General features: G+C 68.5%; 10 protein-coding genes across 10 annotated transcripts; 6 read left to right on the top strand and 4 right to left on the bottom strand.

The window, feature by feature from the left end:
- The first annotated feature begins 453 nt into the window (after positions 1–453).
- FA09DRAFT_328530 (hypothetical protein) lies at positions 454–1404 on the top strand. The gene has a single exon (XM_025741809.1). The coding sequence runs from the start codon at positions 486–488 to the stop codon at positions 1329–1331; it is 846 nt and encodes a 281-aa protein (XP_025600025.1). The 5' UTR covers positions 454–485; the 3' UTR covers positions 1332–1404.
- A 205-nt stretch (positions 1405–1609) lies between these two features.
- FA09DRAFT_217539 (hypothetical protein) lies at positions 1610–2616 on the top strand. Its single transcript, XM_025739531.1, has one exon. The coding sequence runs from the start codon at positions 1646–1648 to the stop codon at positions 2315–2317; it is 672 nt and encodes a 223-aa protein (XP_025600026.1). The 5' UTR covers positions 1610–1645; the 3' UTR covers positions 2318–2616.
- On the top strand, positions 2418–2879 carry FA09DRAFT_217550 (hypothetical protein). Its single transcript, XM_025739533.1, has one exon. The coding sequence runs from the start codon at positions 2518–2520 to the stop codon at positions 2827–2829; it is 312 nt and encodes a 103-aa protein (XP_025600027.1). The 5' UTR covers positions 2418–2517; the 3' UTR covers positions 2830–2879.
- On the bottom strand, positions 2879–4403 carry FA09DRAFT_217588 (hypothetical protein). Its single transcript, XM_025739534.1, has 2 exons — position 4403; positions 2879–4321 (listed from the first exon to the last, which is right to left on the bottom strand). The coding sequence occupies exon 2, from the start codon at positions 3934–3936 to the stop codon at positions 2929–2931; it is 1008 nt and encodes a 335-aa protein (XP_025600028.1). The 5' UTR covers positions 3937–4321; position 4403; the 3' UTR covers positions 2879–2928.
- FA09DRAFT_328531 (hypothetical protein) lies at positions 3530–5858 on the top strand. The gene is made up of 2 exons (XM_025741810.1): positions 3530–4352; positions 4418–5858. The coding sequence occupies exons 1-2, from the start codon at positions 3970–3972 to the stop codon at positions 5646–5648; spliced, it is 1614 nt and encodes a 537-aa protein (XP_025600029.1). The 5' UTR covers positions 3530–3969; the 3' UTR covers positions 5649–5858.
- A 957-nt stretch (positions 5859–6815) lies between these two features.
- Positions 6816–11144, bottom strand: FA09DRAFT_328535 (hypothetical protein). The gene is made up of 8 exons (XM_025741811.1): positions 10147–11144; positions 9703–9817; positions 9554–9640; positions 9373–9496; positions 9042–9321; positions 8903–8988; positions 7732–8847; positions 6816–7678 (listed from the first exon to the last, which is right to left on the bottom strand). The coding sequence occupies exons 1-8, from the start codon at positions 10853–10855 to the stop codon at positions 6938–6940; spliced, it is 3258 nt and encodes a 1085-aa protein (XP_025600030.1). The 5' UTR covers positions 10856–11144; the 3' UTR covers positions 6816–6937.
- A 158-nt stretch (positions 11145–11302) lies between these two features.
- Positions 11303–16339, top strand: FA09DRAFT_328536 (hypothetical protein). Its single transcript, XM_025741812.1, has 3 exons — positions 11303–11926; positions 11980–13443; positions 13498–16339. Exons 1-3 carry the CDS (start codon positions 11387–11389, stop codon positions 16255–16257), a joined length of 4764 nt encoding a protein of 1587 aa, XP_025600031.1. The 5' UTR covers positions 11303–11386; the 3' UTR covers positions 16258–16339.
- Positions 16340–16393: 54 nt separating this feature from the next.
- Positions 16394–17643, bottom strand: FA09DRAFT_305684 (putative NADH-ubiquinone oxidoreductase 24 kDa subunit mitochondrial precursor; the record flags this gene model as incomplete). Its single annotated transcript, XM_025740508.1, has 5 exons — positions 17453–17643; positions 16986–17387; positions 16675–16720; positions 16491–16622; positions 16394–16435 (listed from the first exon to the last, which is right to left on the bottom strand). The coding sequence occupies exons 1-5, from the start codon at positions 17623–17625 to the stop codon at positions 16394–16396; spliced, it is 795 nt and encodes a 264-aa protein (XP_025600032.1). The 5' UTR covers positions 17626–17643.
- Positions 17644–17893: 250 nt separating this feature from the next.
- On the top strand, positions 17894–18417 carry FA09DRAFT_337251 (putative TIM8-translocase of the mitochondrial inner membrane; the record flags this gene model as incomplete). Its single annotated transcript, XM_025743981.1, has 5 exons — positions 17894–17937; positions 18008–18080; positions 18142–18227; positions 18295–18319; positions 18379–18417. 5 exons carry the CDS (start codon positions 17894–17896, stop codon positions 18415–18417), a joined length of 267 nt encoding a protein of 88 aa, XP_025600033.1.
- A 272-nt stretch (positions 18418–18689) lies between these two features.
- On the bottom strand, positions 18690–20222 carry FA09DRAFT_324776 (hypothetical protein; the record flags this gene model as incomplete). The annotated part of the gene is made up of 1 exon (XM_025741134.1): positions 18690–20222. One exon carries the CDS (start codon positions 20220–20222, stop codon positions 18690–18692), a length of 1533 nt encoding a protein of 510 aa, XP_025600034.1.
- Positions 20223–20396: the final 174 nt, after the last annotated feature.

Consider the following 20396-nt stretch of genomic DNA (forward strand, 5'->3'; position numbering starts at 1 on the left):
GGCCGCGCCCCGCGGGCGCAACGCATCGCGCACCCTGCACATGCATCCGCAGCGCCGAGTGCACGCAGCAAAACGCAGAGGAGCGTCTGGGCCAGCGCTCAGGGCGTGCCCGCCGCGAGACAGCGCCGGGTTGCGCTGCGCAGCACCGTGGCGCCCCGTGGATGCACTCGGCGCCGGGGCCGGTCCCGACGCGTGGCTTGCACCTCGGTCCCTCGTGCGGCCGCGCCGCTCCGACGTCCTGCCCGACACACCGAGCGAGGGATGGGAGAGACAGTGTCGAGGGTACTGCAAAGACGGGAAGAGCGATGAAGCCACACCGGAGAGCAGCGCAAGGCCGCAAGCGCCCCTCCGCAGACCGCGGCACGACGCCTGCGGGACGCGCAGCACGCGTCCCCTGGAGTACAAAGGCAAATCGCGCGAAGCAGGCGGCAGTCTTTGCCTTCTCTCCACCACCTCTCAAGCCCTCTCCAGACGTCAAGGCCACCATGCACTTCGCCTTCCTCACGTCGCTCCTCGTCGCGGGCTCCATCGCCTCGGCGGCGGCCTCCGAGAACATCAGCGAGCGCCAGGCGCCCGCGCTGCCGGGCTCGAGCAGCGGCAGCAGCAGCTCCGGCGGCGCCACGACGCCGCCGAACCTGCCCGGCGTGTCGGCCAAGTCGATCGTCGTGCCGTTCGACGACCCCACGTCGTTCGACCGCGGCCAGGGCCTGAGCGCACAGACGTTTGCCGCGCTGCAGGCCGCCTCGGGCCAGGCCATCTCCCAGTACGACGCGGGCCTCGAGCCGACGGTCGATGACCCCACCGTCTTCAAGCCGGTGGACCTGCAGGGCGTCAAGTACTCGCAGATCCAGACTCAGGACGGCAAGCTCATCCTCGCGGCGGGCGGCAACGGCAACTTTGCCGTCGGTGCCGTCGGCTCGGCGGGCGCAGGTGTCGTGCTGCAGGCGGTCGACAACATTGTGGCACAGGACGACCAGGGCAACATCTTCGTCTACTGGCCCGCCACGATGAAGTCGCTGGGCGTCTCGCGCATCCGCATCGTTGACCCCGACTTTGTGCCCAAGGGCGCTCAGCTCGTCACGCTCGCGCCGCTGGCCGTGCCGGGCCAGTCGTCCGGCGTGTACCAGGCCGTCGACACGCTGGGCGGCAACTTCTTCCCCATCGTCTGCACCTACGTCGATGGCTCCGCATCCAAGGTCTTCCTCGCGGCCGACCCGGAGAAGGGCGTCGCGGCGCTCAAGTCGCAGTCGAACCAGGCTGCCATCACGGGCGGTGTCGTGCAGGACTGCGCCTACATGCCCTTCGTCTCGCCTGGCTACGCTGGAAACTGATCCGTCACCTTCACCTTGCTGTATATACCGTGATCTCGAGCCTCCGACTGATAATGACACGCGCCTGACCCACAATGTCTCCAAGTCTGAGTTTGAGCGTGTGCTGCGGCGGCGCGCAGCACGCCGCGTGATGGCCTCGCGCGGCCTCCGAACGTCGCGTGCGCGTCCGACGCGCGTAGCCCTGAACGCCTCGAGGATTGGTGCCCATCCCTCAGTGCACCGCGGCACAGTGGCTTTCCTGAGGCACTCAATGTCACAGCTGCCTCTCAAAATTACAAGGGTGCCATTTCGAGCCATTTCGCTCGGTAGGTGCCATGAGACAGCCCGCGGCTGGCCGGCTGTACCGTTGCTGGTGTGTCAGACAGGCCGTCCCGCTCGGCCCGAGTCATGTCCTTCGTTACTTTGCCGCCCACGCATGCGGGAGTGCGGCTTTTCTCTGCTCCCTTCTTCGGCAGCGGCGGAGAGCAGCTGTGAGACGTGCAGGACAGGGTTTCGGGCCATCAGCCGTCCCTTGCGCGCAGCGAACCTTCCCGTGCTGCTCGTGGATGCTCTCGCAACCGCCTGCGGGTTCGCTCGATGCTCGGCGACGGCGCCACCAGGCCCTGACCGACGGTACAGCGGAGAGGAGTGTCGGCCGATGTCAGGTGCCAAGTGCTACGGGAGCTGTCCCCGGTGCAGGCACCGGCGGAGGCCCAGGCGGAGAGGGCGATGGACCCCTCCGACCACCCACGGGAGCGGCTCGCGAAGCCACACGGGACCCTCTTTCCGCCGCAAAGGCTCGGCGAGGTCTTGGCCGTGCGGTTTTCTCGTCCTGGAAGGTGTGCAGCATGGGTGAGATGACCGGTGATGCGTGCTGTCAACGGCCTGGGAGGACGGCACTCGCGCGCACAGAGGGCCGGCTTGGCTCGCGGCGACGAGCCGCCGGCAGCGTGCTGTGCGGAGCCTCTGCAGCAGCTCCGCCTTGCCCTATAGCCTGTCTCTTGTAATGCGTTTCAAGAAGCTCAAGGCTCGCGCCGACGTGCTGTACATGTCACTTTGAGGTTTCAGATACAAGGAGCGCGCTCGGCCGCGCGCGCCCCGCCTTGCCCGCATCGAGCGTGCGCTGGCCGGAGCCGCATCGCCGCTGCTGCGCGCTGCAGCCTGCAGACATACAGCGAGAGGCCGGCCCGCAGGCGCCACGCGGAGAATGGAAGCGGGTGCGGCGCCGAGCATCTGCATGCTGCCGGCAGCGCCTGCAGCCCTGCCGAAGGCGAGGCGAGCATGCACGCGCGGGAGCGGAGAAGGTTGGGGCTCCGCAGCGCGCAGCACGGCACGCATGAAGGCAGCTTCCGCGCAGAAAAGTAGGCGTGGTGATGGACGAGGCACGCGCCTCGAGCCCTCCTGCACCCGAGGGGCACGTCTGCGGCGCGGCCCAATCTTGAGCCGGGCGTTGCTGCCGCCTTGCTCGCTGTGGCGCACCGCGTGCAGCGCCGTGCAGCAAGCTCTAGCACGCGCATGACACGCATGCGCGGGACAGGTGGCTCGCTTGCCCTCCTGCGCGCCCCTGCAGCTTGCTGCTTCGCTGCATGAAAGGTGCACCCAGCGATGTCCTCTGCTCTTATTCTGGGTGCGGCGCAGGAGCAGCGTCAGAGCAAGTTGCGCCGCAGCTGCCTCTTCGAGCAGCGTGCAGCAGCCGCAGCCGGGCAGTGCCGGCGCGTTCTGTCCGCGCACGCGCGCTCCGCCTCGGACGCCGGCACCCGGCTTGTGAGCTTGCGGGTGCTGCGCTCGTGCCTCGCTGCGGCTGCGTCAGGCGTGAGTCAAGCCCAGGTGCCGTGCCCCCTGACGCTCGCGGCGAACCCGCCGAGAGCACGCCGCAGGCACCGAGCCTGGCCCTCGCTGCTGCTGCTGGCTGCGGGCCTCTGCAGCCTGCGCTGCCGCTGCTGCAGCCGCTGCGTGCGCCGCGTGCGTGCTGCCTCCGCTCGCCCTGGCGGCCGCACCCTGCCCCTCGCTCACGCACGCTGCACCTGCACGGAACACACCTCATGCTCGGCCTCGCACCGGCCCGCAGCGGCCAGTCGAGCACCCGAGTGGCGTCTGCAGCATGGATAAACCGCAGCGCTGCGCTCGCCGATACACCAACACGCGAAAACGCGCCGGCCCACTGGACGGGTGCATGGCGCTCCGCCGGCCGCAACGCACCTCGCAGCACAGCGAGCATTCTCCCGCCCTTGCGCCTAGACGCTGCGTCTCTGCCCCTCGTGTGGCTCTCGGGACAGACAAGGCCTTCCCGAGCAACCTCCCGCGGGGTGAATGCAGCTGCAGCCACGTTGCTCGGCCTGCGGCGTTGGGTGTCCGACGCACCTGCGAGCGGGTCGGAGGGGCCGTCCATGAGCATCCAGCTCTGCCTCGGCTGCGCTGCCTCTGCCGAGGCGCCCTGGAGAATCCTTCTTTCGCTCCCGGCACGCACAGCTGAGGCGGCCGAGGCGAGGGAGCGACGAGATGTGGCTGCCTGACAGGCCGACACACGTACGCTGTGCCCGCCGCGACAGGCCTCCGCCGCCCACGGGCAGCTCGGAAAGCCCCTCATAAGGCGGAGCCTGCCGCTCTTGCTCTGCCCTTTCCTCATCCTCCTTCTCCACTCGACCGACTACCGCTCGCCATGAAGCTCCTCCACCTCTCCGGCCTTCTGGCACTCCTCATCGTGGCGCTCAGCGCCCGCGCCGAGCTCGAGCCGCGCGCCGTGACCCGCCCGCGCCTGCCCGGCAGCAAGGTCCTCCCCAAGAAGGCCGCCGTCGTCCAGAAGGCACCCAACCGCTACACGCAGTTCTGCGCCAAGTACCAGGCCGCTTGCGTCGGCGCCGCGATGGACGGAAAGGCGTCTGGTCCCGTGGACATCAAGTTCAGCTGTAAAAAGGCTGTGAACAACATAAACTACGTATTTGGCTGCAGCGCGAACGGCAAGAACCTCAACAGCCAGGCCCTCCGCAACCTCGGCAGCGGTGCCACGATCACTGCGACCAAGGTGGTCAACGGTGTGCCCGTGTAAGTCGAGCGAAGGCATGACGGAGGCGGCAGACCTACATCATGCTTACATGCACTCCCTCCAGCACCGTCACGACGCAGGCTCTTGCCACGGCTACCCAGATCGTGACCTCGATTGCTACGTCCGTCATCACGAGCACCGCGACGGTCCCTACGGCTACGGTCACTACGACGCTCCTGAGCAACGGCGAGGGCGGCGAGACCTACCCGGTCACGGACTACGTCATCGCCCCCGCCGTGCCGGGCTCCAGCCTCAGCCGCCGCGACGGCGCCGAGTTCTGCGGCCTGTACCTCGCGCAGTGCGACACCGAGTGCAAGAAGGTCGGCACCGTGAGCCGGACCCGCGTGTGCAAGATCCAGAACGAGCTCGAGGGCCAGTACTCGCTCTCGTGCATCTGCCGCAACCGCCGCGTGCGCACGCAGACGGCCCTGCTCGCCATGGCCAAGGACGTCAAGGTCGTTGAGGTCCTGAGCACCGCCACCGCCACCAACACGGCCACAACGACGAGCACCTCCACGGCACAGGTCGAGACCGTAGTCACTACGACCCTCTACGCCACGACGACGCTCAGCCAGGGCACTGCTACGTCGACCACGATCTACGCGCTTGCCCCCACGGGCCGCCTCGTCGCCAAGGACGCCAGCACGGACGCCCGCCTCGGCACCGTCAACGGCAACGGCCTCCCGGGCATCGACTCGACGGACTCGCAGTACATGTTCGTGCGCGACGGACCCTCGGGCCTGTACGCCTTCTCCGACCTCGCCGGCAACTTCCTCGTCGGCGAGCAGAACAAGGACGCGGCCAACTTCGCTCCCAACTCGGCCGACTACGCCCTCCTCAACCTCGGCCCCTCCAGCCAGACGGGCCCGCAGCAGCCGAGCGGCGTCGGCCAGGGCAACCAGCAGGGCTACGAGACGTACATCTACAACGTGCACCCGCTCGCCGCCGGTGGTCTCGAGATCACCCCCGTCTGGACTCAGTCGACGGGCCGGTACGCCAAGACGTCGTGGCTGACCCTCCTTAAGGAGGGAACCTTCTATTACTTGTTCGCGTCGCCCGGTACGTCAAGCTCGCTGCCAGCCACATCGAGAGCTCCTACTGACACCGCACCACAGACGCTGCCGCCTTCCGCCGTGCCTACCCCTACACGGACGGAACGCAGACCAAGGACATCCGCCTCTTCCTCGAGGCCCCCAACTAAGCGCTGGTTCCCGAGTGGCGTGCGCCGCCCGTCCTTGCTCGCTGCACCGGCCTCCCTCCACAGACTGTCCTTTTCCGTTACCCCGTGGCACTGACCGCGCTCCGGCGCTAGCTCGCACTCTAGACCCAGCCCACACTCTCTTGGCCGTCGCAGCGATGCGCACGCACCTTGAACCGCTGCAAATGTCACCGTTTTCCCCCGCACTGCGCGCCATGTTGCGACCAGCGAGTGAGACGCGAGACGGTGGCGGAGGAGAGGATGCATGGGCGACGGCCGCGGCGCTGCGCGGGCCGCGCGCGTGCCGACACGGGCGGGAGCGCGACTCAGCCTCGTGTGAGAGTGGCCTCCGGCAGGCGAGGCAGAAGAAAGTGGGTGGAACAGAGATGCGTGAGCGATGAGGAGTCGGGAAGGGAGGGGATGGTGGAGCTGAGCAGGGCGCGACGCACGCGCCGCGAGCGCCACGCCAGGCGATTGTTCCCACGGTCTGGGCCACGTCTGCCGCGCGTGGCTGTGCCCGCCGCGGCGGCCGCGGCGCCCACACACACGCCGGCGCTGGCCCACGCCTCTTTTGTCTGCTTCCTGCGCTCTGGACCTGCTCTACGTTCTGCAGTCAAAATCTTGGTTCAGCCCAGAGCTACTGTACCAAGCAGGCTGGGTGCTTGGCCTGCCTGTGGAGGCTGACGCCGGGCTGAGGTCCGCCCTGCGCTGTGGCCTGACACCCCTCGCACCCGCTGCCGCGCGCGCGACAGGCACGAGGTGCAGTCGGGCGCGCAGCGTGCAGCGGCCCAGCGGGCCATAGCGCATCTCGTGCCGTGCGCCGTCAGCAGGACAGCAGCAAATCAGAATGCCTCAGTAACCTCCTGGTGATGAGGCGGCGGCACAGGGCGAGGCCTCCGTGGCTTGGGCCACCGCCAGGGGCGCTGCCGTGGCGCCGCGGGCTGCGCCGTAAGCGTGCCGCGCGCCGCGCGGCACGGCAGCGCTGGGCCAGCGTCCGCCTGCGGCGCGTGGAATTGAGAATGGCGCGGCCTCTCAGGCCAAGACGCTTGTCCCGCCGCGTGTGCGCCTCCGTTCCGACCACCATCTGCTCTCTTCTCTGGCTCCACCATCTCACTCAGCGAGAACGAAATGTCCCACGCAGCTAAGCGCACACCAGTCCAACTCTCTCGTGCGATATACCGCCGTGCTCCTTCTGTGGCGCGCCACGGTCACGGGACTCTCGCTGAGCACGTCAAGACGACACACGGTCTCGCGCAGATACATGCGATTAGCGGAGGGCGCAGGGCCGCAGATGACGGAGGCTTAGGTGACGGGTGGGTGGTTAACATGCAGCACAGGTAGAGAGAGCCTTCAGAGCGACGAGGGCGCGTGGCTCATCGCCTGCTCTCATCGCTGCAGCGCCGGCGGACGCGGCGGCGTGCGGGCACCTCGCGGGCCGCGCGGCGCGTTGGGCGGAGGCGACGACCTGGCAATGGGCGGCGCTGCAGCCCAGGCTCGGCGGTCGGCCGCCGGTTCTGTTGGCGGGGCAGCTTGCGGCGGCCGCGGACCGGGCGGCGAGGAGGATGCGACATGCTTGAAGCTGCCGCGCAGTGCGGCTGGGCCGGACGGCGGAGGACGCGGTGGTGGCGGGCCCGGCGGCGGGCCCGGAGGCGGTCCCGGCGGCAGACTGAGCGGGGTGCTGCTCGCGCCTTGTGCAAGCGGCGAAGAGGCAAGTCCTCCCGACGATGCGCCGAGCATCGCCGACAGGCCCGGCGGCAGGCCAAGTGGCAGCGCTGGCGGCGCCGGCGCACTGCTGCCGTTCGTCGCCTGGGCTTCGCCATTTGCATGCGAGGCTCGCGCCGGCGAACTGTACGACTCGGGCGAGGCCAGGGTGCTCGACAGGCGCGAGGCATGGCCATTGACGCGCGTCCGGCCGTCGGCGTCGGGCGTCTGCGGAGTCGCAGCGCCCAGGCTGTCTGCCCGTGGGTGCTGAGCGTGAAGGCCCTTGCGCGCGACGAGCTTGCCGATGTACTCGTTGGCAAAGGCCTTCATCTTGGCCTTCTTCTCGGTCGGCAAGACCTCGAGCCGGTCGTCGCGCGGTGGCCACGAGGAGTTCTTCATCTCCTTGGCGCAGATCAGGTCAGTCAGCTGTGGAGTGGATGGTCAGCAGGGCAGCGGCAAGGTCGGAGCGCAGGACGCACCTCGCGGGCGTGGCGCTTGAAGGTGTCGCGGTCCAGCTCGTCCTGGTGCCGACTCATGCAGCGCACGACGACCTCGCCCACGAGCTTCTTGAGGCGCTTCTCCATCGGCACATCCGCGTCGACAGCAAGGGCACTGCTGCTCGGCGCGCGACTGCTGCTCGAGCCAGTCGTAGCAGACGGCTTGCGCCGTTTGTCGCGCTCGCCGCCTCGCGTGCCGTTGGCGGCAGCACGCTTGCGCTGCTTGCGTCCTTCGCGCTCGAGCTCGCGTGCACGCTCACGCTCGCTGCGGTCCTGCTCCTCCTTCTGCCGCACGCGCTGTGCCTGAGCCTCGTTGGCGCGCCGGATGATCTCCTCGATCGACTGCGGCTTCGGCGTCGGCGCTGCGACCAGCATGCCAGCGAGCGGACCGCTAGGCGGGGCGCTGCCGTCGGGCGTGTGCGGCGTGCTGGGCGTCTGCGGCTCGAAGCGGCCCCAGCACTGCGTGCTGCCAGAGCCCATTGCGGCAGGCAGGCCAAGCATGCCCGGGCCAGGCAACGGGCGAGCCATGGCCACGCGCGACGTGCCGAGCGGGCGCGCCACGATGCGGCTCAGGCTGTCCGACACGGCGTTGGGCGCGCGCGCCGAGTCGAGAGGCACGACGACGTCGTCGCCATCCGCCACGCGGCGCGCCTCGAGCCACGAGGGCGTCGAGGCGCCGTCCGGACCTGCGTCATCGGCAGCGTCGCGGCGCGCAATGCGGTAGCTCAACTCGAGCTGGTCCCACGCGCCCATGAGCTCGCGCGCCATGGCGGCAATGTCGGCGTCTTCGTGCTCCATGAGGTCGCGCACCAGCGAGTCGACGCCGGCATCGACGACCTTGTTGCGCGCAATCAGCGGCCAGCGCGCCAGGCTGCCCATCGCCAGCAGCAGAATCTCCTTGTCGTCGCTCCACTCCTCGAGCACGCCGGCCATGAGCGGAAAGCCGTGCAGCCGCACGAGGGCGCGCTGCACGCTGCGGCCCTTGGTCATGCGGATGCGCTGCAGCAGCTTGTGCAGCAGCTGCCGGCTCGACGTCGCCTGGCGCACGGCAGTGATGACCTTGGCCACCTCGTGCTCCTCGATCGGCTGCATGAGCGGCTGAGGGCAGGGGCGGTCAGCTCCGCGGCGCAGCCGCGGCATCCGCCACACTCACTGTGAAGTCCTCGTCCAGGTGCCGGCTCTTCTTCTTGCGCGTGCCCTTGGCTTCGAGGTCGTCGACCTGCTCGGTGATGCCAAGCGCTGCAGAAAGCAAGTCAGCAGCAGCGCAGCGACGCCAGCAACACCCTGCTCACCATCGATGAACAGCTGGTCCATGCCGCCGATGTCCGTCTGCGTCTTGCCGCCGAGCGTGCCGACGCAGTTGGCCTCGCCGCAGAAGCACTCCTGCGCGTCGTGCCCGTAGCGGTCGACGTTGTAGTTGAACGTGAGCTCCTCGCCGGCAGCAATGTCGCGCTGCGCGAAGATGCCCATCCGCATGTGCTTGCCGACGTGCCACTTGGCCACGTAGCAGTTGGGCAAGCAGCTGTGATTGATGAAGCGCGCGCGCCCGCCCTTGAGCGTCGCGTCGAGGTACTGCGCGGCAGTGTCAGCTTTGGCAAGCGCAGCACACGCCGAGCCGCTCACCTCTTCGCGCTGCAGCATCATAAAGTAGAAGTGCCGTATCCCGTCGGCGGCGTACTGCTGCATGCGCTTCATGAACGTCTTGTGCTCCACGACCTCGCCGACGTATTCGTAGATGAACGCCTCGCTGCAGGGCGCGTCAGTGGACCGCCATTGTGCGCGCGCGACTCAGTGCTGCACTCACGCAGGCAGGTCGCTGGCAGCGCGCAGGCCAAAGCCCTTCTTCTCTGTCTGCACGATCTCGACGTCGGCGTACTGCGAGCGCTGAAACCTGAGGCGCGCGCACGAAGCGTCAGAGTTTGCGTGACGCCTTGCGCAGCGCGCAGCGCTCACCTTTGGTTCTGGCAGTGTCCCTTGCAGTTGCACTCCGACTCGAGACACTCGACCTGCGTCAGACGATTGATGCAGCCTGCCTCCTCGCCGCACGCAACGCTCGGCGAGTCGACGCCTGATGTGCGCAAAGTCTGTCAGCTCAGTCGCGGGCGTCGCCAGGGTCACGCGCGAAGAGACGCGCTTCGCGTCAGTGAGCGCGCCGCTCGAGCCGCCGAGAAGCACCAACCGCAGCGCGCAGAGATGCACAGCGCTTCGCTTGAGCATCGCACTGGGATGCCCGACTGCGCACGCATCAGCGCGCGCGCAACGACTCTGCGCGCGGTTGGGACGAGGCAACGCGCTGACGCCCGACTGTTAGCGATGAACGCGCTGCAGAGAAGCGCGCGCCGCACAGACAAGCCGCCGTCACGCTCACATCACTCGATACGGGCCACGCATACTCACCATACGTATAGCGGCACTCGCACACCATGCCCTCCTCCTGGCCCTTGCTGCGGCCCAGCTTGGAGGTCTGGTACCAGTTGCGCTTCAGCTCCTCAAACTGCGCCAGAGCCTCCTCTTCTGCACGCGGCAGGTGGTGGATGAGCTGCGGCGGACCCAGCTCGAGCTTCTTGCGCGCCGCCGGCCCACGCCGCTCGCGCTTCGGCGGCAGCGGCTGGGGTGCCGACGCTGAGGCTGAGGCAGAGGAGAAGGGCGAAGAAGTGCGCGTGTCGGCGCCGCCCGAGTCTTTGCGCGCGCGCGGCGACGAGTGCGGAGAGGGAGAGGCCGTGGGCGAGGGCGAGAAGGTGGGCGGCGGCGGCTTGCGCTCCAGCTCCATCTTGACTGATGGACCAGCAGCTGCGTCGGCTGCGTCGTCGTCGTCGCTCATGTGCATCGGACTGCTGGCGGAGGAGACCGGCGCGCGTGGCGAGGAGAGCAGCGGCGAGTTGGAGCGGCGCGAGCCACCAGTACGGGGAGATGAGGGCGATTGCTTGACCTTGCCGGCTGCATCTGGTGAGGCTGCGGCTCGTCGAGGTGCAGACGTCGACGCCTCGCTCTTGACTGCGGCGGCGGACAAAGGCCCGGCGGCCACGTCTGCGCTGCCACTGCGGCTGGAGCCGGCGGCGGCAGCAGCGAGAGGCGACGCCGCGCGGCTAGAGCTAGCGTGCGACATTGCTCAGGCTCTCGCAGTGCAGCGCTGTTCTGATGCGTGTGGCGTGCCCAGCAGGAATGCCGGCTGCGCACAGCGCAGAGGAGACGGCGCGCGACGCGCCAGACGAGCTGCGACGCGCCGAGAACGCGGAGCAGGCGGCGGCACGAGAGGGCGGGAGTGGGAGGTCCTGGTTGTGGGGTGCGATATGTGCACGCGACCTGGAAGTGAGTCCGGCGGGCTGTGGCACGGAGAGAGTGCTGGCGTGGAGTGAGGAGAAGGAGCAAGGAGCGGCTGGCTGCGCGTGGCTGAGGCGCGTCTTGATGTGCCCTGTCTGAGCTTGATGGATGTGCGCTTATAGGGTCGGCCGGCCGTGTGACCACGCCGGACTCCGGCGCGGGAGTCGCACTCGCGCACCGCCCGGCCTCCACACCTCCACGCTCAGCCCGAGTCGGCTGCCTCCTCTCCATCATTCGCGCACCCCACCCTCTCGCTGCTGGGGCACTTCGCACCTGCACCACGTCCTCGGCGTCTCCATCATGCGCTTGTGCAGTGATGTCTCCTCCGCATGACGCTCCCGCCGCGGCGCCGGGCGCGCTGGGCGCAGCAGTCCAGGCGCCGCTCTCACAGGAGAGCGTCGCGTCCGTCTCGGGCAGCAGCAGCTTCGGCGAGGATGAGGGCTTTCTGGCGGCGCTCGCCACCGTCGAGTTGACGCCTCCGGGGCGTGCGCGTGCCGACAGTGCTATCATGCCCCCGCCACGGCTGCCGCCAGCTGCGCTCGCCAGTGCGCGCAGCAGCACGGCGACTGGCATCGGCAGCACGCCACGCACGGCCAAGCGGGCACGCTTTGCCATGGATCCGTCTTTCGATGCGCTGCCAGATGTAGCCGAGCGTCAGGGCCCGAGTGACTCTCGGGGCAGTAAGACGCAGCCCCGAGACGCCGACCTGCAGATCCGCGCCGGCGAGGAGCGCTTCGACTCGCAGCTCGTCGACGATGACGCAGAGGCACGAAAGCGTGCCTATCTCAACTCATCAACGTACGCACCCAGCGCCTTTGGAGACTTGCGCACCTACAAACACAACAAGCGCGGCAAGGTGAGTCAGATGAAGCCAGTGGCCTGACCGCAGCTACTGACTGCGCGACACAGCTCAAAGTGCAGGGCAGCTCGATGCTCGGCCAGGGCAGCAGCAGTGGCGACGGCGAGGCTGGCTCTTCCGACGGTCTGCTCTCGCGCATCTTTGAGGGCACAAATTGCTACATCAACGGCCACACGGATCCGCCATATGCCGAGCTGCGCCGCCTGCTGCTGCTGCACGGCGGCGAGCACATGGTGTACCTCGACACCAAGTCGCCGTGCACGCACATCATCGCCTCGTCGCTCACGCCCAAGAAGCGCATCGAGTTCCGCGACTACCGCACTGTGCGGCCCGAGTGGGTGACAGCAAGTATCGCCGCTGGTCGCATGCTCGACTGGCGCCGCTTTCGCTGCGATGCCACCGCCGCAGGCGCGATGGACTTTGGCGCGGCCGCTGGCTCCAGACTGCCCGGATCTGTACGTGGTGTCGCGCCTACCCCGCAGGGCGCTGGAAGCTGGCGCAGCGCTGGCGCTGCCGCAGCTGCATCGCAGGTGGCCAGCAGCTCATCGCATCAACAGCGCCAGTCTGATGCCGTTGCTGCTGCCACGCGTTCGGTGCGCTCGGACGTGCAGAGTGCAGGCAACGCCGATCCGTGGGGCCGCGCGAGCGCCCAGACTACGCTCGCAGCGGCAGTGCTCCGCGGCAAGCGGCATGCCTTGCCCGAACCGGCAGAAGTGGCGGCACAAGCGCCAGCGTCGCCGACCAGCGAACAGCCAGCGTCTGGCGACGCCAGTAGCGTCGCAGGCGAGTGGGAGCCGACGACGCCGCCGCGTTCATCGCAGTCAAAGGAGGCAGATCTTTCGCCAGCCTCTTGGCTTGCACAGCTCGAGACGCCGCCGAAGAAAGCGGCTGAAGAAGTCTCGTCGACGGCGGAGCGGCTAGAGAGCCGCAATGCGATGCTTGGTGGCACGCCGCCGCCTTCGAGCGCGCTCATGCTGGCGGAGGGCGAGCCGACGCAAGTGCCGCTCGAAAGAGGACAGCCGATCGAACGCGCCGGAGTCGAGCGTCGTAATGCCATGCCAGGTGGCACGCCGCCGCCTTCAAGCCTGGCGCTGCTGGCAGAGGGCGAGGCGACTCAGGCGCCGAGCAAGGGTGCGCACGACACTGCAACGACGCCGGCGAGACCGAGTGCAGCGTCGACGTTGCTCCTCGCGCGTCCGTCGCCGAATGCAGCAAAGCAGACCGCTGCGGCTCAGACTGAGCAGACCGCGCGGCAGGTATTCTCCTCATACGCCTCCAGGCCCTCCAACGCTTCAGCCGCCCGACTCTTGTCCTCGCCATCCTGGCGCAAGGAGAACACAGCGACGAGCACGGCTTTTCTGGCCGGCTACTACGGCAAAAGTCGCCTGCACCACCTCTCCACGTGGAAGCTCGAGCTGCAGGACATGGTCGGCCAGGCGATGCGAGAGTCGGGCCGGGCGGAGGGCAGCCGAGACCTGCCGCCTGGCGTCGGACGCGTGATCATGCATGTCGATGTGAGCCATTGCTGAGCACAGGGGTCATGAACGATGCTGACGCCTCTCGTACAGTTCGATTCCTTCTTCGTCACCGTCGGTCTTCGCTCGCGACCCGAGCTGCGCGAGCAGCCAGTCGCTGTGTGTCACGGCAGTGGCGAGGGTGCGTCTGGCGACGCGACGAGCACGTCGGAGATCGCCTCGTGCAACTACGTGGCGCGACGCTTCGGCGTGCGCAACGGCATGAGTCTTGGGCAAGCACGCAAGCACTGTCCAGAGATCCAGGCCATCCCGTACGAGTTCGAGGCATACATGGACGTCTCGATCCAGTTCTACTCCATCCTGCTGGCGCACGCAGACGTGCTCGAGTCCGTGAGCATCGACGAGGCACTGCTGGACGTGAGCCTGCTGCTGGAGAGCATGCGCAAGGGCGAGGAGCCCGAGGGCGCTGACATGGAAGAGCGCCGCGCGCTGCTCGCCTCGTACCGCGGCCACGTCAGCAGTCAGGGCGAGGTCTTCACGGCGGAAAAGCAGCTGGCCGAGGCGCTGCGCGACATCATCCGCACGCGCACTGGCTGCGAGGCCAGCATCGGTATCGGCGCCAATGTCCTGCAGGCTCGTCTCGCCACGCGCAAGGCCAAGCCGGGCGGCTCGTTCCACCTGAGCCCGGAGAAGATGCTCGATTTCACCGCGGATCTCGACGTCGACGATCTGCACGGCGTCGGCTGGTCGATCCGCGGCCGGCTCAAGGAGCTTTTCGGGACCTTCAACGTCGGCGAGCTGCGCAAGGTGGCCAAGCAGGGGCGCCTCGTGGCCGAGCTCGGGCCCAAGAAAGGCCTCGTGCTGTGGGACAAACTGCACGGCCGCGAGCGCGACCGCCTCGAGGCATGCAAGCTGCGCCAGAGCCTCGGCGCCAGCGTCAACTACGCGATCCGCTTCACGACGATGGCCGAATCGGAGGCCTTCGTGCGGCGTCTGTGCAACGAAGTCGCCGAGCGCCTGCGCAAGGCCAAGCTGCGCGGCCGTCACATCACCGTGCAGGTCATGGTGCGTGCCGCCTCTGCGCCCGTCGAGGCGCCCAAGTTCATGGGCCACGGTGTCTGCGACACGCACAACAAGAGCAGCGGCATTCCCGGCACGACGGCCGTCGACGACGGCGAGGTCATCTTCAGCGTCGCGTGGCCCATGATCCGCAAACTGGCGCCCGACGCCACGCAGCAGCGCGGGCTAAGTGTCGCGCTGCAGAAGCTCGAGCCCAGCGACGGCTCGGTGGCGCAACCAAAGGCTCTCCCGCGGCAGCCGCAGCTCAACTTCGCCAAGGCGCCACGGCCGGTGGCTGCAAATGCACCGGCGCTCGAAGCGCCGTCTTTGCGTGAAGCAGGCTCCTCGCGAGATTCAATACCCGCTGACGACGACGAAGACGAGGACGAGGCGCCGCACCCTGACCCTCTGCAACCCGGACCCGAGCCACGCCCGCGCCGCTCGCCCAGCCCGGCACCCCCGACGCCTCGCAAGCTGGCGACGCCCGCGCCGATGCTGCCTCCGCCCGCACCGCGCGCCATGGCACCGCCAGCGCCGCCAGCACCACGGATGTGGCAGCCCGGCCCGCTCGCACAGCGGCCATTTGCGCCTCCGCCGGGCACACAGTTCGCCATCCCCTCGCAGATCGACGACGCCGTCGTCGCGGCGCTTCCGGCACGCATGCAAGAGCAGGTCGCTGCTGCGCGGGCCGCTCGTGCAGCTCGACTGGCCAGTGCGAGTGAGCCAGCTCTTGCTGTGTCCGGGCTTGCTGCTCGCGCCGTATCTGCCGAGCCGGATCTGGCCGTACAGCGAGGCCGGGAAACGCTGGCGCAGCCCTCGGTGCACGCTCGTGCCGCGTCGACGACGCCGTCCAAGCGGCGCGCCGCAGAGGACCGGGCGGCCTTCATGCCGTCCTTCTCTCAGATCGACCCTGGCGTGCTCTCCGCACTGCCCGACGATGTACGCGACGAGGTGCTGCGTGACGCCGCCATCCGCTCGCGCAGCGCTGCCGGCGCCTCGCGCTCCAAGTCAGAGTCGCCACGCAAGAAGCAGCGCACGGTGAGCCGGCCGCTGGCAAAGGCCTGGGGCAAGACGATCGTCCCTGCCGACCAGCCGCGCGCCAAGGTGGCCGTGCAGGCGGCAGACCCGAGCAAGCTCAGCGCTGCGGATCTCGAGGCGCTCGAGATCGACCCGGCCTTCTTCCGTGCGCTGCCGCTCGACATGCAGCGCGACACGCTGCACAGCCAGACGCGCATCGTCGAGAGCAAGCGGGCGCGCTTCAAGGGCCGTCGGCACCTCGCCGAACAGACGCGCGCCGAGGAACGCCGCACTGCCGCCGAGCGCGCCGCCCGCGTGGCAGCTGATCCCGGCGGCGTCGCTGCTGAGGGCGGTGCGCCCTTTCCTCCTCTCGTGCTGGCCCGTTCGGCGCGCCAGCGCGATGAGGAGGCCGGGCGTGTGCCATCGCTCGGCGGCAAGCACACGACGCAGGACGTCGTGGCGCTGCTGCAGGCGTGGTTCGCTCGGCAGCGCCAGACCGGCCCGCGCGCCAACGATGCTGCGCGCTTCGGCGCCTTCCTGCTGGCATGCGTGCATCCAGAGGCGACGCCCGGCGCGCCGGCGCTCGACCTCGACAAGGCCGCCACGGTGCTGCGCGCCTGGCTGCAGCTCCTCCGAGCCGCCGGCTTCGCAGAGCCGCCGTCGACGACTGGCGCCGACGAGGCGGCGCAGCGCTGGTGGAGCGCCTTCACTGCTGCCCGCGACGCCGTCAATGCGCGCGTGCAGCAGCGCTTCGGCTTTGCGCTCTCTCTGCGCTAGCCCGCGCTCCCCAACTTCCCGCCTCCTTTCTATACCTCTTGTCTCTTATACCGGCTCATCACTGCACCTATTGCCCTTGTGCCCCGCCGTCACGCGCAGATCCGTGAACGCAGCTCGATTGTCTCTGTGTGCCTGTCTAGGCGAACTCGGGCACGCAGAACTTGCCCGGGCCGTAGGGCTGACCGCAGCGCGTGAGCCAAACGCGCGCGATGCAGCAACTCTGCGTCACTCACCTCGGATGTCAGCGCCGTGCGGCCCTCTGCCGGCTCCGACGAGTGCCGGCCGCTCTGCGGGCCCGGCTTGACGGCCTTGCCGTCGCGCAGCGAGTCGAGGATCTTGATCGTCGTCTCCGGCGTCAGGTCCTCCTGCAGAGCTCGTCAGCATGGAGCGCGCGCATCGGAGCCGCGAGCTACGCACAAAGTAGTCGTCGTTGATCTGCACCATTGGTGCGTTGGCGCAGGCGCTGCATGGCAAGTGTGAGCGTGGGTTCGCCGCGCGTCTCTCCGCGCGGGGCCGGCAAGCGTAGGATGTAGACTGGGCAGGCGCAGCATCCAGGCCACAATCCGCTTCGTCTTTTGTGACACAGCAAAGCGGCCGCGAGGTCTTGACATCGTCCAGCCGCTCAGAAGACTCCGCCTGTACCAGCGCTTCGCTCGCACACCCGTTGCGCCATCACTTGCGCTCCTTCCGCGCTCCCACAACCTCGCTTGCACCGCACGCCGACTCACCCCAGGCACTCGACCTCGAGCAGCGTGAAGAGCTTGTCGTCGGTCGTCTGGCCGGCGTGGATGCCGAGGTGCGCCTGGATGGTGTCGAGGATCTTTGTGCTGCCGCAGCCGCCGAGCATGCAGGGCGTCGTGGTGCAGATCTGGATGAAGTACTTGCCCACGGGCTCGCGGTTGAACATCGTGTAGAACGAGGCCACCTCGTACACGCGCATCGGCGGCATCTCGAGCAGCGCGGCCACGTAGTTCATCACGCTGATCGACGTCCAGCCGCTGTTCTGCCGCTGGCCCAGGTCGAGCAGCGGGATCACGGCGGCCTTCTTGTACTGCGGCGGGTAGTGCGAGATGATCTCCTTGGCCTGCGCCAGCGTCTGCTCGTCGAACTCGAAGGGGATCGACGGGTTGCTGCGGCGCGCGGTCAGCGATATGCGCGGTGGGGCGGCAGCGCTGCTGCTCCCTGCTGGCCTCACTTGTAGTCGGTGTTGCGGTGCACCATGAGGGCATCGGAGCGCGACACGGGCGCGCTGGAGAAGGTCCGGCGCGGCGCCACGGCGACGGCGGCGCGCGGCGCAGCCGCAGCGGTGGCGGTGCCCGCGCGCGCAGCGACGGCGGCGGAGCGGAGGAGCGAGCGAGCGAGAGACATGGCTGTGGTGGAGAGGGATGACGGAGGAAGGAAGATCGCCAGAGCCGGCTGCGCGACGCTGCCCACTGCGAGCTGCTCGTGCGTCGGCGGCTCTCGAGCTCGCGCTCGGCGCGCGGCGACGCATCTGTCAGCGCCAGCCGTGGTTGGCTCGATGAGGCGCGCCGCTCGGCGCCGTCGGCCGAGCAGCGCCGCGCGCCTCGCGAGCCTTTGTGGGTGCGCAGCCTCGGCCACGCTCCTCCACTCTGACCACCCTCACCCCCCGCCCAACATGTCCGCACAAAGCAAGAGCGGCCTCAACGAGGCAGACCAGAAGTGCGTCGCCTGGGCGGCACGGCATCGTCGCAGTTTCCGCCGCCTTCTAATCACCTCTTACGCGCCGCAGGGAGCTGCACTCGTTCCTCGAGACGAAGCAGGCCGAGGCACGCATCCAGAGCACCATCCACGACCACACCGACGTGCGTAGCTGCGTCTGCGCCTTGGCAGCTCATTGTAAGCCAAGCTGACGCATGTCTGTAGCGCTGCTGGGACAAGTGCGTCAAGAGCGCACCGGGCACGTCGTTTGCGCGCGGCGAGGAGGCCTGCCTCGCCAACTGCGTCGACCGGTGAGTGCGCTCGGGCGGTGCAGCTTGTCGGCACTGCCTCTGAACCTCTCAATTTCCCTCTTTGTAGCTTCCTGGATACGTCCATCTTCATTGTGAGTCCTCGGCACAGCGCCGCGCCACAATTGCTCTGCTCACACCGCGACTGCGTCAGGTGAATAAGGTGTACGGCAAGGCCCAGGCCGGCGCCTGAGCCACAAGCGCAATGCACAAATTGTAAGAGGAATCAGGAGCTGATGGCATTTCGTTAGGGCCGAAAGCAGACGGCTGTGAGACTGGACGGGGAGGCGAGAGCGCGCTCTCTGGCGCACGGTGAGGTTGCGCGCGTCGCGAGCGGCCGGCACCGTTGGGAAGCGGAGCGAGTCGTGGGTCATTGCAGCTTGTGAGGTCAGTAGTTGGAAGCGAGGCGCAGAGAAGCCTGGTGAGTGAGTGGAGGCGCGCCGGCGTAGAAGCTCGCCGCGCGAGCTACTCCTCGAACGTCTTGAGGCCGGCCTTGCGGAAGCGGCCGAACCAGCGGTCGTAGAGCTGGCGCTGCGTCTTCTCCTCGCCCGCGGGCGCCTTCTCGTTGACGGCGGCGAGCAGCTCGGCAAAGTTGGGCTTGTACTCCTTGAGCGCCTTCTGCACCTCGGCCGCCAGCACGCGGTCCTCGGCCATGCTCCAGTGCGCCTTGGCTTTGCCGCCCTTCTCCTTGGCCGGCGCCGAGCCTGAGCCGGAGCCTTCGCCATCAGGGCTCGCATCGGCGGCAGCGGACGTCGACTTGGCAGCGGCCTGCGCGGCACCCTGCACCTTGCCCTTCTTCTTCGGCGACGGCGGCTGCGGCGCCTCGTCTGCGCGCTCGTCGTCGTCGACCTCCAGCGTGTCCTCGAGGGAGAGACGCTTCTTGCCGCCGGCTGCCGTCTTCGCCTTCTTGGCCGGCGGCGGCGGAGCCGCGTCCTCCTCTTCGCCCTCCTCGCCCTCCTCTTCCTCCTCCACGGCGGCGTCCTTGCGCGGATAAGGAGTGGGTCCGCGAGCGGCCTTGGCCGGCGGCGACGAGATCTCGCGCGTCTTGCGGTCGCTCGTGCTCTTGCCGTGCTTGGCGCTAGGAGGTGCCGCCGGCGACTCGCCGCGCTCCTGCGCCTGCTCCTCGACGTCGCTCGCCTCAGGCTCAGGCGCCGCGCGCTTCTTGCCGCCGGCAGTCGACGCGCCGCTGGCCGGACGCTTGCTCTTCGCAGCTGCCTTGCCCGACTTGGCCGGCGGCGGGGGAGCCGGTGCTTCCTCCTCGTCATCTTCCACCACTGCGGCAGCGTCGTCGGCCTGCTCGGCACCATCGTGCTCGTCGTCGGACACCGGCGCCGCGCGCGAGGAAGCCTTGCCATTGCTCTTGCCGGCTGCGGGCTTGGCCGCCTTCTTGGACGCACTCGCAGGCGGCGTCGCAGCCTTGGCCGACGCCGGCTTGGCCTTGGGCGCTTGCTTCTTCTTCTGCGCGGCCGAAGTGGGCTTCTCGACGGCAACCGGCTCGTCATCGTCCTCGTCCTCAGCTACGACCGAGGCAGACTTGGACTTGGGCTTCGAAGCAGGCTTGCCGCTCTTGGCGGGTGCGGCGGCCTTCTTCGGAGGCGGCGCCGGCGCCTCGTCGGCGCTGCCGTTGTCGTCGGCCTGCGCGTCGTCGCTATCCTCCTCCGGCTCCGGCTCGACGGGCGACGGCTTCTTTGCGGCACGGCCGTTCGCTGCCTTGTCCTTGGATGTCTTCGCTGCTGCCGCCGCCTTGGCTTGCTGCACGTGCTTGACGACCGCGCTCGGCTCCTCTGCTTGAGCATCAGCTTCATCGCCGCTTGCTGCCGCCTCCTTCTCCTCCGCCTCCAGCTCGGAGCCGTCGTCGTCAGAGTCGCCGGCGTCCTCGTCGTCGCTGAGGTCGCTCAGCAGGCCGGTGTTCTTGTGCTTCTTGAGTGCCGCCTCGGACGCCTGCGACTCGAGCGCCGCCTGCGAGAGGGCGCGCTTGCGCGTGGGACGGCCGACCATGGCGTGGCGAGAGAGAGATTGGCGGTGGTCGTGAGGTGACAAGGCACGGAGGGCAGATAGGCTCAGCCTTTTATGCCTTCGTGCCGGAGCAGCGTTGTCGACGGAGCAGGCTGCAATGCAATCAGGCCTCCGTGCTTGCCCCACATCCTTGTAGACTAGCGTGCCGGGGAGATG

The sequence above is a fragment of the Tilletiopsis washingtonensis genome (genome assembly GCF_003144115.1).
Source record: "Tilletiopsis washingtonensis strain MCA 4186 unplaced genomic scaffold FA09scaffold_5, whole genome shotgun sequence".
In the NCBI taxonomy this organism is placed as follows: domain Eukaryota; kingdom Fungi; phylum Basidiomycota; class Exobasidiomycetes; order Entylomatales; genus Tilletiopsis; species Tilletiopsis washingtonensis.

Bases quoted from the DNA above. Each gene is read 5' to 3' on its own strand.
- FA09DRAFT_328530 (XM_025741809.1), top strand. From the start codon at position 486: ATGCACTTCGCCTTCCTCACGTCGCTCCTCGTCGCGGGCTCCATCGCC.
- FA09DRAFT_217539 (XM_025739531.1), top strand. From the start codon at position 1,646: ATGAGACAGCCCGCGGCTGGCCGGCTGTACCGTTGCTGGTGTGTCAGA.
- FA09DRAFT_217550 (XM_025739533.1), top strand. From the start codon at position 2,518: ATGGAAGCGGGTGCGGCGCCGAGCATCTGCATGCTGCCGGCAGCGCCT.
- FA09DRAFT_217588 (XM_025739534.1), bottom strand. From the start codon at position 3,936: ATGAGGAAAGGGCAGAGCAAGAGCGGCAGGCTCCGCCTTATGAGGGGC.
- FA09DRAFT_328531 (XM_025741810.1), top strand. From the start codon at position 3,970: ATGAAGCTCCTCCACCTCTCCGGCCTTCTGGCACTCCTCATCGTGGCG. The intron at 4,353-4,417 runs GTAAGTCGAGCG...CACTCCCTCCAG, and splicing joins GTGGTCAACGGTGTGCCCGT to CACCGTCACGACGCAGGCTC.
- FA09DRAFT_328535 (XM_025741811.1), bottom strand. From the start codon at position 10,855: ATGTCGCACGCTAGCTCTAGCCGCGCGGCGTCGCCTCTCGCTGCTGCC. The intron at 9,322-9,372 runs GTGAGCGGCTCG...ACTGCCGCGCAG, and splicing joins TGATGCTGCAGCGCGAAGAG to TACCTCGACGCGACGCTCAA. The intron at 8,989-9,041 runs GTGAGCAGGGTG...TGCTTTCTGCAG, and splicing joins GGACCAGCTGTTCATCGATG to CGCTTGGCATCACCGAGCAG.
- FA09DRAFT_328536 (XM_025741812.1), top strand. From the start codon at position 11,387: ATGTCTCCTCCGCATGACGCTCCCGCCGCGGCGCCGGGCGCGCTGGGC. The intron at 11,927-11,979 runs GTGAGTCAGATG...TGCGCGACACAG, and splicing joins AACACAACAAGCGCGGCAAG to CTCAAAGTGCAGGGCAGCTC. The intron at 13,444-13,497 runs GTGAGCCATTGC...CCTCTCGTACAG, and splicing joins GCGTGATCATGCATGTCGAT to TTCGATTCCTTCTTCGTCAC.